The 12,982-nt window shown below is 39.8% G+C and overlaps 1 protein-coding gene across 3 annotated transcripts in view; it reads left to right on the top strand.

Annotated features, from left to right (window-relative positions):
• The window catches only part of LOC6045493 (phosphatidylinositol-binding clathrin assembly protein LAP), a 47,852-nt gene that overhangs the window by 33,740 nt on the left and 1,130 nt on the right, over positions 1–12,982 (top strand). Inside the window, exons 8-13 of one of the 3 annotated variants that reach the window (XM_038254252.1) lie at positions 5,071–5,239; positions 5,302–5,566; positions 5,636–5,755; positions 11,031–11,157; positions 11,588–11,690; positions 12,072–12,161. In XM_038254252.1, the coding sequence (XP_038110180.1) occupies positions 5,071–5,239; positions 5,302–5,566; positions 5,636–5,755; positions 11,031–11,157; positions 11,588–11,690; positions 12,072–12,161 (874 nt within the window). The remainder of the gene's footprint in view (positions 1–5,070; positions 5,240–5,301; positions 5,567–5,635; positions 5,756–11,030; positions 11,158–11,587; positions 11,691–12,071; positions 12,162–12,982) is intronic. The other 2 variants (XM_038254253.1, XM_038254254.1) reach the window with 2 other exon arrangements.

A 12,982-nucleotide genomic window follows, 5' to 3' on the forward strand; every position in this document is an offset into this window, starting at 1 on the left:
CTGTTTCTTTCAACGTGTGCGTGTGTGTGTGTGAGCAATAAAATTCCCAACGTAAGGTCCGTCTTTGATGAAAGTCTGATGGCTAACTTTTAGCTTAAATAGTTGGCACGGCATCCACGCAACAGAAACAGAATGTCACGCCGAGGGCATGCGACGGTAACGCTACATTTTCGAAAGCTTTAAGACAAAGTCCTTTGTCAAAATTGTCACCGCGGTTCTAGCGATACATAGCGCACAAGGCACAAGGAATGGAGTTTACAGCATCTGGATGGAACAGCACTTTTCCTCTCAATAGGAACTGTTTTATAGATCTGGCAATGCTTAATAACAGTAAAAATGGGTAACACGATACAATAGTCCTTGTAATCAGGATTCCGTGTCTTAATACTCAAACAGAAAAAAAAAATACCTGCAAAACAGTTCCAACTGTCAAAGTAAAAGTGAAATAAAAAGCATTTTCCCGAGATTAAAAATGTTGCATGAGAATATTGGTCGGCTTCCAATAAAAAAATATCCAAACACTATTTATGAAATGTTGATTTTTTACATTCAGGTCAAACAGTCACTCACATTTCAAAGCAAGATATTGAATAGTAAATCAAAAAGGACCTGAAACATCGCACAACGGGGTTTTCTCTTCTCTTTATATCTCCTATTTTTGTTTTGCTCTACTGATTCTCACTTCTTCATTGATTCTTCTTTTTAATATCCATCGTTTTCATTCTTTTATCTCTCAAAGATTTTCCACTCTTTTTTACCGATTGATACTCTGCCCATGTTCGCATAAATGTCCCATATGCAAAAACAGCAAGCTGAGAAAAACGCATTTGAAGTTTGTCCCATACATAAGTATACGTGTTCAGTTTTCGCGAAAAAACTGAATTTCCTCCTGATTTTTAGAACAAAGTACTGGATGTTATAGGCTCTTTTGAAAGAGCACACGATTTTGAACCAAACTGCATCAAAAACGATGAAAATGCATATGGGACATTTATGCGATCAGGGGCAGTAACTGCTGTAACAAATTTTGTTTTTTTTTCCTTAAAAATATTCTTTTCCTTAATGTACTAGTAATACCAAGTCTATTTATCATTTGCCTAATCTTTTTTGATTTTCTTCTTTATTTATTTATTTGAATGATTCTTTATCTGCCCTAAAAAACATCATTACTATAATATAAGTCGGTTTTTTAATCTTTATTTATTGACTATTGTCTGTTTTTACATCTACCACATGAATTTTATTCTTTAAAATTCAATCATAATTCTTTTTTTTTATTCTTAACTTATTTTTATTAGGTCCGTTTAGGTGCTATGACCAGGTTAGGACCGAGGGACGGTTCAAAATAATTTAGAATACATTTAAAAAAAAGATTTCTATTATCCGCCGTATTTGCCGAGCATGTAACTGACGAGTCTCAATTGGTCCACGCGGGTCTTGCAGGTCTGGAACCTGGCGCTGTACTCGTTAAAAATGTGCCACAGTCAGTCGAACTGTAGAGCACCTCCTCTCCTTCCGCCGTGATGGTAGCACCGGTGCCGGCGCCGGTATTTACTTGACTGCTTCCTGCGGGTCGAGGGCGATCTTTTGGCTTCACTTCCAAGACTGTGCCCGGCAGCGGAGGGAACTCCGCCGGCGTGAACGCCGGAACTGCTGGACTCTGCTTCTCCGCCTTCCTTGCCGGCGGTTTCGGTTTTGACGCCTGCTGGCGCCTCTGGATGAAGTCCGCACGCTTGGGGCAGCTGCGGTCCGTGGCTTCGTGGGCTACACAGCAGTTGGCACATCGCTTCGGCTCGGCTTCTTGGACTTTGCACTCGTCCGTCTTATGGGGACCCCCAAAGTTGTTGCACCTCCCCTTGAGGTTACAGTTCCTGGTTCCATGACCCAGCTGCAAGCAGTCCCTGCACTGGGTCACGTTTGGCCGCTTGTTCCGGTAGGCCTCCCACCGGATGATAGTGCTTGCCACAACTTTCATTGCAGAGAGTTTCTTCAGATTGGTGTATCCCTTGGGGAAGACTACAATGTACGGAGTTTCGTCCACGGTGGACTTTTCCTTCCGCTTGATGGCATGCACCTCCAGCGCGTCCAGCTTGAGATCCCTCTTCAGCAGGTACTTGACCTCATCCGATTTCAGTTCATCAGGTAAACCACGAAGAGCGACCCGGTGAAATCATTCGCTTCTTCGGTCGTGGGTCTAGAATTCACTTTCTTCTTCTTGAGGAGCTCTTGCAACTTGTCAAAATCATTGACAGGTCACCTTGGTTCCAAATCGGGTTAGTTTGTAAATCGGGTCGAAACCAAATTTAAAACTTTCCTGTAAGAAAGGTCAATCATCATTCTCTTACTATTGGTTCTTGGTTTTATATAAAGTATATTCTTTTTTACTGTCTATTGTTTTCAATCTTCACCTTTTTTTTCAAACAAGTGAGGTTTGAGCCCTTACTCAATTTATGGAATGGTTAAAGGATTAACACAAATATTATCATTGTACTTTTGGTAAACTTTTATAACATGCTTAGGACCAAAAATTGTAACAAAACACCGCGACAAAAGAAATAGCAATATATAAACACGACTCAACACTAGGAAAGATTTCAGGAGAACCAATACACAGTAAATAACAATACACAGTAAATAACAGTTAGATTTTGAATTCAAGCTATAAATAATACATTTTTCGTTTAAATAAATGTTTATAGGCACACTATAAATGGTTAGGCGCTTATACTTACATCAATCCCTACTCAATGTACCACCCCCGGCCGAGTTAAAATGCGTAACCGGAAAAGAAGGTGTACATTAGGGTGGGTCATTTTTTTCGAAAGCGGCTGAAATAAAGTCCATCTTGTAGAGGGTACCCATAGGGACTCTCATACCAAATTTGAGCTCATTTGGTTGAAAACTGGCTTGTCGCTGGGGGGTTAAAGTTTACATGGAAATTACTATAGAAAACGCGTGCTTTAGCTTCAAACGCTCCTACAAGCTAAGCGATAAACTTTAGTCCACACTTACACTAGGTAGCCGTGCCGTGGGTGGTCCAAGGAACATTTTTCTCTAAGGGTTCATGGTCATCCGTTCAACCCTGAGCTTGCGCAAAGCCGAAACATCCGGCGACGCCGGAATTCTTCAAAATCTCAGTTTTAACGGTCAACAAACTATGACAGAAGCATCGTTTGATTGAACAAAAAAACGCGACGCCAAACGTCAACTCACTGTTTGGAAGCTAATGTGAGGGTTTGCCTTTTGGTTTGCGCTTTTCCAACAAAGTGTTTTTTCTTGAAAAATAAAATGGTTTGCAATAGGCAATTTGAAAATAAACATGGCCTCCGAACCCGAGTTCGTCGTTGAGCGGGTCGTTGCGAAGAGAACCCGGCGCTAAAAGGTCCAGTTTCAGATCAAGTGGAAGCGTTGCGAGGATCCCGAAAACACCTGGGAACCGGAGAAAAATCTCAACTGCCAGGGTCTTCTGGAGAAATCTGCACGCGAGGAGGGCGAGAAGCAGGTCAGCTGCGACAAGCGAACATGGATCGGGTCGAAGAAGATGGGGGGCCCTCCGGTGATTCCGGCCAAACGAACTAGGGCCTAAAACGGATTCGAAAAGGTTACGTGGCGAAGAAGTCGGAAGGAGTGCCCGAAGAGGATGGCGAACGGCCGTTCCAGGTTCGTTGGAAGGGAGTCGACGAGGTGGAACTGTCCCAGTCCGGGATGGTCCGCCTGCACGTACCGGCGCTGGTGATTGATTTCTATGAGAGCCATATCATCAACGCGGCCAAGATAAGCATGCAGTAGAAGTTTAAGTGATACAATCATGAAACTTTAGTAAAATAACTTTGTTTGGTCTAAAAAATAAAAAATAAAAAGCTATACTATCTTAGTATGTTTCTTACAAATAGAAATATTATCAACGTAAACCGATGCTAACCGCTTCGATAAGGTCAATGATTCCATGCGTTGACCGTTAAAACTGAGATTTTGAAGAATTCCGGCGTCGCCGGATGTTTCGGCTTTGCGCAAGCTCAGGGTTGAACGGATGACCATGAACCCTTAGAGAAAAATGTTCCTTGGACCACCCCCTTAAGTGTGGACTAAAGTTTGTCGCTTAGCTTGTAGGAGCGTTTGAAGCCAAAGTACGCGTTTTCCATAGTAATTTCCATGTAAACTTTAACCCCCCCAGCGACAAACCAAATGAGCTCAAATTTGGTATGAGAGTCCCTATGGGTACCCTCTACAAGATGGATTTTATTTCAGCCGGATCCGAGCACTTTCGAAAAAAAATGACCCACCCTAGTGTACATGCCTGGCACGAACACTCAAAGCGTGTTCTAGCGTGTTGCTCATACTGACTCAGAGCAAGGGTGAGATAAAGGTGTAAGGGCAGTGCGTGTTCGTCGGGAACCTAGTGCATAAGATCGGTCAAGGCCCGTTCTTACACTGCACAGTGGTCCGAAACCGAAATCTAGCGTGACAAAATTGATAGCGGCCACACGTTAAGATTTAGAGCTTTGGTATTTGGGACATCTTTTGGTATGGTGGACATTAGGGTGGTCCAAATTTTAGGGTGGTTCAGAATTTTTATTTTGGCGGGATGACGAGATAGCGCTTTGGTGTCTTCAGAAAAGTTGTAGGGAACACCATTCTGAGCAACTTTGCTGAAGAGCACAAAGCTCTATTTTCAAACGGGAAGTTTCTAGAGCCATTTTTGTAATTTAGGTTGAATTGTTGATGAAAAAATGAGTTATTTGAATTTATCAACTCAGGCTTGTGTCGCAGCGAGCGTCTTCTAGACATTTGTAGAGCTTATCAAAACACACATTTATCTTCCAAGAGAGCAAAAATCGGACCTTTTTAACGAAAGTTATAGCCAAAATACGACGAAACAGACGCCATTTTGAAATGTGAATAACTGTGCACTGAAAATTGTGAATTGCGAACTGCGACAAGTGAAGCTCTGTTCATATAATTTCTTTTGTGGCTCCATAAAAAACAAATCCTCAAATCACACCATCAATCAATACTCTATTGCTTTTCCGGTTTTAAATATGTGTATCCTACTATTGCAACACCTAATAGCAATCAAAGAAACATAAAGAGTGGAGTCACAGCCCTATCTTCTACCAGTTCTTCTTTTGGAACCGCGGCCGCATCTACTAAGTTTGATAACCCATCGAACGGTTCAATTGATGATAACCTTAAAGCTCAGGTACTGGCCGAAGAGGAAGCAGCGATGAATCAGTACAAGGTATATAAAGATTTTTAAAGATTGATAGAGATGGGCATTACAAAACTTTACATTTATTTCAGTCGAAAGTGTCATCGCCAATAGCCGGTGGCAATAGTGCAACAATTACCAACCCATTTCTGTCTTCACCTACTACTACTCCAAGTGCAGTCGATTTGTTCGCTGGTGTCGATGTTCAGCCTGCACCAAGCGCCACGATTAAAACATCCGATGATCTTCTTCAACTCGGCAATCCCTTTGCAGACATGTTTGGCGCTCAGCCAGCACCAGTGGCGGCTGCTCCGATCGAATCTCTCGCCTCCGTCAACGACTTGTGGACAAGCAATGGTAATTACATTAAATAGTTTGTATAAAAAATCTGGATTTACAGCTATTTCTTTTTTATCTACCTTTCAGGCTTCAATAGTACACCAGTTGCAATGGGATCACAGCCAGCACCGGTTGCAGCTAATTTGACCGATACATTTGTTTCAGAAAACAACTTTACGTCAGTTTTTGGAAATAAAGATGCACTCGGTAAGTAAATTTTCTGTATAAATACAGCGTGATCCATTAATTAACTAGGCAAGCTAGATGTGAACTCTAGTCTATCAAAAGAAGTTCTTCAAAACACCATGCTTAACCCAAACGGTGGTCGCATCATTTTGTCTACAAACCTGATCTATGGCTAGGGCGTCCAATTTTCCCGGGTTTTGAATTTCCCGGGAAACGGGAAAAATATTTTTGGAATCCCGGGAATTCCCGGGATCCCGGGAAATTTTTGAATCAGTAATAAAATCTATGTTTCATTATATTTGTTATGTTTTCAAGCTTAAATTCATAGAATTAGTATAATAATATCAAATGGTGATAATCCTTTCACTTCAATCTAAACAAAGACGACAAGTTTTTTTTTTAAAAAGGTCCAATAAGCTTTTGTCTTCCATGTGTTTATAAAACCTATTTAAAAAAAAACTTTGGAATTCTTTTAATATTTTTTTCTTTTATATATATTTTTATATGATATGACTAAAACAGCTTAAAAAATTTATTTTATATGTCTAAAAAACAAAAAAAACGACAGTAAATAACAGTCAATATAAAATTTTAGATAAGTTTTGAATTCATTGTTCTATATAAAACATATTTTACAAATTATCTTCAAGTTACTACCGCCAACCGAGGGAAAATCAGAATTACAGTCTAAATATGTACAGGAGATTTTAGAACAATACATTTGGAAGTACATTTTTTTTGTTCTGTTCCTGTTTTAACCGAAGTCATCCAAAACGTCATGCAATTATTTTTTGCTTTAATAGCTGTATTTATTCGTTACATTTGTACTTATTTGCCCAAGATGCCGGTTTTTGATTATAAATACGTAAATATATCCAGTCTTTAAAAAAAATAATAGAGAAAAAATTTAATACACTAGGCACCTGTTAATTAAAATTATAATATTTTTTCCAAAAAAGCCAATTTAATGCTGAGATTTTCTTAATACAAATTTTAATTCATTTTATTGTTCTACTAATTTCAGAACCAAATCTGAATTTCCAGACCAAAATATGATTTTTTTTCAATTTCGGGAATTCCCGGGACAAATTATAGAAAATCCCGGGATTCGGGAATTCCCGGTTTTGGAAAAATCCCGGGATTTTTGTCCCGGGAATTCCCGGGATGGACGCACTATCTATGGCCTTGCTGCAAAATCTGTTATAAAAGGTAACATTGTTTGTAGCATATCTTCTATGACAGATTCTGCAGGCCAAGGATTGATACCTAAGAGCATGCAATGGCACTGACCTTGTTGCGTGCTCTTCGGTTGACGTCCACGTAAGGAACATCCTGGAAGGAGCGTAACTAACTACATCCGTAGTTCTGTTAGATCATCCGAATTATCTTGATCAGAACAGTATAGCTCTGGTTCCTTGCGAGTGTCCTATTTTCTTACCTCCACGTTGGCTTGGTTTTCATGATGACCTAGCTGGTGGCCTATGGAAACGGATCGTAAACCTTTGACCACCGCGGGTCAGAGTCGAGACGGCTAAAAGAAAGGGGCGCGACAATGTGGGAAAGGGAAGTAATTTGTGATTGTAGACGGTATCGTTTTGATTCGCAGTATGTTGAGTCAACTGCTGAGGATGTACTTGAAACATCGCACAACGGGGTTTCTCTTCTCTTCATTCTCAGCTACCACCTATCTCCTATTTTTATTTTGCTCTTCTGATTCCCAATTCTTCACTGATTCTTCTATTTAATATCCAACATTTGATTTTAATTTAACTAACTTTTGATTCTCTTATCTCTCAAAGCATTTCCACTCTTTTCTATCAATTGGTACTGCTGTAACAGACTTTGTTTTGTTTTTTTTTTCTTCCTTAAAAATATACTTTTCCTTAATGTACTTGTAATATCAAGTCTATTTATCATTCGACTAATCTTTTTTGATTTTATTGCGAATTTATTTATTTAAATAATTCTTTATCTGTCCTATAAATTATCATTACTATAATCTAAGCTTGTTTTGTATCTCTATTTATTAACTATTGTCTAATTTTACATCTAATACATCTAGCTTCTCATTTTTATTCTTCAAAATACGCTCATCATTCTCTTACTATTGATACTTGATTTTTATAAAATAAATTCTCTTTTACTGTCTATTGTTTTCAATCTTCACCCTTTTTTCAAACAAGTGAGGTATGAGCCCTTACTCAATTTATGGAATGGTTAAAGGATTAACACAAATATTACTATTGTATTTTTGGCAAACTTTTATAACATGCTTAGGACCAAAAATTGTAACAAAACACCGCGACAAAAAAAATAGCAACAGATAAACACGATTCAACATTAGGGAAGATTTTAGGAGAAAACAATACACAGTAAAATAACAATAAGTTTTTGAATTCAAACTAAAAATAAAACAGTTTTTGCTTTAATGAAAATTGATAGGCACACTTTAAATGGTTAGGTGCTTATACTTACATCAAACCCTACGTAATGTACCACCCCCGGCCGAGTTAAAATGCGTAACCGGAAAAGAAGGTGTGCATGCCTGGCACGAACACTCAAAGCGTGTTCTAGCGTGTTGCTCGTACTGACTCAGAGCAAGGGTGAGATGTAGGTGTAAGGGCAGTGCGTGTTCGTCGGGAACCTAGTGCATAAGATCGGTCAAGGCCCGTTCTTACACTGAAAATTGCGAATTGCGAATATCTTCAATTCAATTCAATTCAATTCAATTTTTATTTCACCAGTTAGCAATGTACAATGAGTTCAATTTGTTGACAAAATAGAGCTTTGGATTTCCTTACAGCTATGAATTATTGCTTAGAAAATTAAATATGCGATTTTATAAATAGGAGCAAAGAATAAACAAAAGCAGGGAAATCAAGCAAAAAACCTACTTCACTTGTTAAAGATGGGGGATAGGAGAAGGAAGCTTAAATGTTAAATCACAGTTGTAAAACTCAGGCTGAGTACACGTATTTCGTCATAAGTTCCCCTAAGGCTATGAACTGTTGCTCCTTATTTCGGCAACCACGAAGGCGAGTAAACATTTCTCTCGCGAGGGCGAGAAATTCCGTGATCGTGAAGAGATCACCATCAGCTACCCGTCCTGTGCTGTGTTTCCAGCAGTGACGTTAGCGTACGTCCGAAACCCGGGTGGATTTGGTTTCCCAGCAGATCCCTGGTTGACTTGAGCTGCAGCCGATGAACTGGCAGATTTTTGCGTTGAGTTGGCTGGTTTCTTCTTTTTGTTGTTCTCCAGCTTCTCGAGGTATTCCTTCCTGGCGGTGCACCCACGGTAATTTGCTGTGTGATTACCTTTACAGTTCACACATTTGACAAGCAGTTTGTGAACCTCTGCATTGTTCCCAACTCCGAGGTTCGCTCTCTGCGGCAACGAGCACTTGTCGGTAAAATGGGACTCCCCACATTTTACGTATTTTGGCGGAAGATTACAGTTCCGAGAACCATGCCCGAATCGCTGGCACCGGTGACATTGGGCCGCGTCCGTAGGCCGCCTAGTGAAATATCTCCACGAGACAACAACATGGAAGATGGATTTCACCTTGCGTAGGTCTTGCAGTTTCACCGTTCCCTTGGTGAAGTAGAGAAGGTAGAGCGCGTAATCATTTTCGTTGGATTTGTGAAGTAGCTTGATGTCCCGGGGGGTAATATTAATTAGCTCCAGTTCCTCCTTCAGATCTGGGATGCTGATTTCTGGCAGTCCTTGTAAGACGATCTTGGTAGGATTGTCTTCAGCCACGTTGTAGGTGAAGAAATTAATGTTGTTTTTCTTCAGCGCTGATAGCACCGCAGAAAAAACATCTTTAGTTTTTGCCATCAGCTGAACAGAGGTTTTTGTCAGCTTGAGCAGATACTGGACAGTGTCGCTCAGTTGAACACCGGCTTTATTGAGCACTGTTATTGTTGAAGGTATATCCATACCAACAATGTGTATTGGCGGCAGACGGCTAGCCTTTTGTTTGGCTGGCGTTGAATTTTCGGGTGACTGGACTTCAAGGTCGTTGTCGTCGTTTTCGTCATCCGAACCAATTGAGAGTGCGTCGAACGTGTTGCTGGTTGGGATCGTTGCTGAAGCGCTGCTGCTGGAGGCTGTGGCTGGATTACCTGGAACCGGCGCGGGATGTCCAGATTTTTCTTGGATCTGGTTTGCACTGGACTTCTGGGCTGGTACAGAGGATGAAGTTTGGTGGAGTCTAATCCATCAAGTGCAGACAAGATGGCAGATTGGCTTGTTTGGTTGTTCGATGTGGAACATTTTGTCACTCGTCCGGGAGACGAGTTCCGCGAATGGCCCGAGTTTAAAAACGGGTTGCGGTGGGTCGAAGCGCCTTTCCGCATCGCGGACACACTAACTCGCGACTTGACGGTACGATCGCAACGTGAAAACGGATTTTTCGCGGAGCACAAAGAACTGTGATGTAACTGGCTCTGAAGTTGCCAGAGAAGTGAGAATATCTTCTATGACAGATTCTGATATATATTTTTCCTGTGGGCACCCTAAGCGCATCCGTGCGCACGGGTGATCGGCTGTACGATCGATTCGCTTTAAAGCTGGCTGTACTTGACTTCGGCTTCAACGAGAGTAAGCAGAAACCTGACAATCCCCCCGACAAAACATCGCAAGCAGGAAGTCTCAAGAGAAAATGCCTGCGACGGCACGAACACAATTTTGGCCGATCGCAATAGGCCAGATCAGTCGAAGTAGACGGATATGTTCAATTGTCCTCACTAGACTAGTAGGCCGCGATCCGATCAAGCATGGTAAAAATTAGATTACGGTGAAAGCTACGATAGATCTTACGAGTGCATTCTCCCAGGAACACAATTCAGATCGTTGTCGATCTTTCATTAAGGTGACCAAACCACACTGTGTGTTGCAAGCATCCGTCTCCTACCACTCAAGATACCTGTAGCACGATACAGACAGGTGGTCGCACAGTTCCTGATTGCTACATGTCCATGCATGATATCATTGACTTTGGGCTTCCGGACAGATAAGCGATAAGAGGCACTAAACGAAAAAATCAAAATGTTACGGAATTCGTAACAGAGAAAGAGGCTAGTTCTAAAAACTGAAAGGTTCCAACAAATTTCAAATAACCAGCAGTTGTGAAATATTCAGGTTTTGGAACAAGCCTCTTTTTTTTGTTACGGATTCCGTAACACCACCTTTCTAGTTGTAGGTATTTTTTAAACACAAAAAACATTATTCAGGACCAATCGGCGAAGAGCAAAGGAAAGGGTAGAAATGACTCATGAACATTTTCATTTGCAGGAGAAAGCGCACCGTTAGCAACAACTGCTCAACAGCCAGGAAAGGTGCTCACAGGAGATTTAGATAGCTCATTGGCATCGCTGGCAGAAAGCTTATCTATCAATAAAACGTCATCGGCGCAAATCAAGTAAGTCGCGTTAATTTTTGTGTAATAACAGTTGTACAATAGGTTGTCATAAAACGCGATGTCGCGGGATAGAAGATTTTTTCAGCACAGTTCGTACATTTATCCATTTATGCATATGTTAGTTATTTTGTATAAATCGGGTTTTTGCAATTTTTTTAAGAAAAAGATTAGAATTCTAAGCTCCAAATAAAATAACAAAAAATGGCAGCTTCGTGGATCAATATGAATACAGAATAATAATTGACACTAGACATGAGAGTCCTATGGGCATGCCCTACAACATCCTTTTTTTTGGGACACCCTATTGATTGCAAAAGTTTTGGGCTGTATTGGCTGTAATCAGAAAATCTATCATTTTTAAAGCTCATACTCGCCTAAGTGCGTTCTAATGTCCGCAAATGTGTTTGTTTTGGCTCTCCCTCAACTACAGAAATGTTCAGTGGAATTCTCCCAAAAACACAACAAAACCTGGATCGGTTGGTTGGTCTCCTCAGCCACAGCCGGCGACAAATCAATCGGGATACAAACCAATGGTAAGTACTGTAAGCCTATGTTAAACTAGTTTATGAATGTAAATAATATAAATTTACAAAGATTGGTGTTTAAGTGTACTTTGAATATTCTGTCTTTAGATGCAGTTACATGCACAGTTTGATGACTGCTTATTGCCTGTTTTTTTCTCTTTATCGAGTTCTTTCTCTTGGTTTTGCTTTTTCTCGGTGAAAACTTTCGGATCGATTGGAACATGTTGCTTGATGAATTTTGTTAACTGAATAGATGAATAGATCCTAAGGCGGTAGAGTCTATGGTTTCATTCTTTTTTCTTTTGTTTTTTTTTCTTTTTCGGTTGTTATTCTTTTGTATTATATTCAACAATTTACTTTACAATGAATCTACATCAACATTGACAAAAGGCGCAAGGTATGACAGTTTGCCCTGCTCCTAGCACTATTCAACCAATTATTCACACTTCTTACCCCGTAGTACCAACGTACATGTTGCAGGTAAGTGTAATTAATATAACAATAACCGTGTAGCGGTATGTATGTGTGTGTGTGTGTTTGTTTGTTAATTAAGTGTTGATATCATACTAACTTTTCTCTAGAATCATTTGTTTCTACCAAAACTATTGCTTTATTTTCTAACAAAAAGCAATTAGGGTAGTGTAGTCATCAATGAGACACTTTTGGTTTTTAACTTTCCACGATTTTTGTATTTTTTTCATCAGCATGTTTTCACGAGCTTTTTGTTGCATTTACTTTCTTTTAATGTGTTCTAACATTGACCAAAATATGAGATCGATCTGACGTCTACAGCCAGAGTTATTCAACTGTCTCATTGTAGACGCACTTGGCAGGAACAATGAGACAGGTGGGGAACAATGAGACACTCTACGAAAATCAATACTTTTCTAGTAAAACATCATGTTTTTATATTGTTCCATTGCAGGAGACTTGCTTTAAACATTTTCAACCAATTTTGTCAACATGAAACTTCAATTAACAAAAGTTATACTAAAAAGTATTTAAATTTGGTAAAATCCATATAATTTACGAAATAACTTTATATGTTTGCTCAAATGAAGTTCAAACTCAATAAATATGCCAAAAATCACTTCCAACTCATGTTTTGAAACATTTCCATAGATTTTGAAAAGTTTAATGAAGAAAAATCAAAGTGTCTCATTGTTACCCATGGGCAGAAAAGAGTGGGGAACAATGTGACAGCCTTGGATCCTGGGTATATTCTAAATTTTTGTCAAACCTAATAAAAGGAAATTGTAACCCAACTCATGCCCTGTGAAATGACGAAAGAAATTTGGAGA

Source organism: Culex quinquefasciatus, chromosome 2 (assembly GCF_015732765.1).
Source record: "Culex quinquefasciatus strain JHB chromosome 2, VPISU_Cqui_1.0_pri_paternal, whole genome shotgun sequence".
Lineage (NCBI taxonomy): Eukaryota > Metazoa > Arthropoda > Insecta > Diptera > Culicidae > Culex > Culex quinquefasciatus.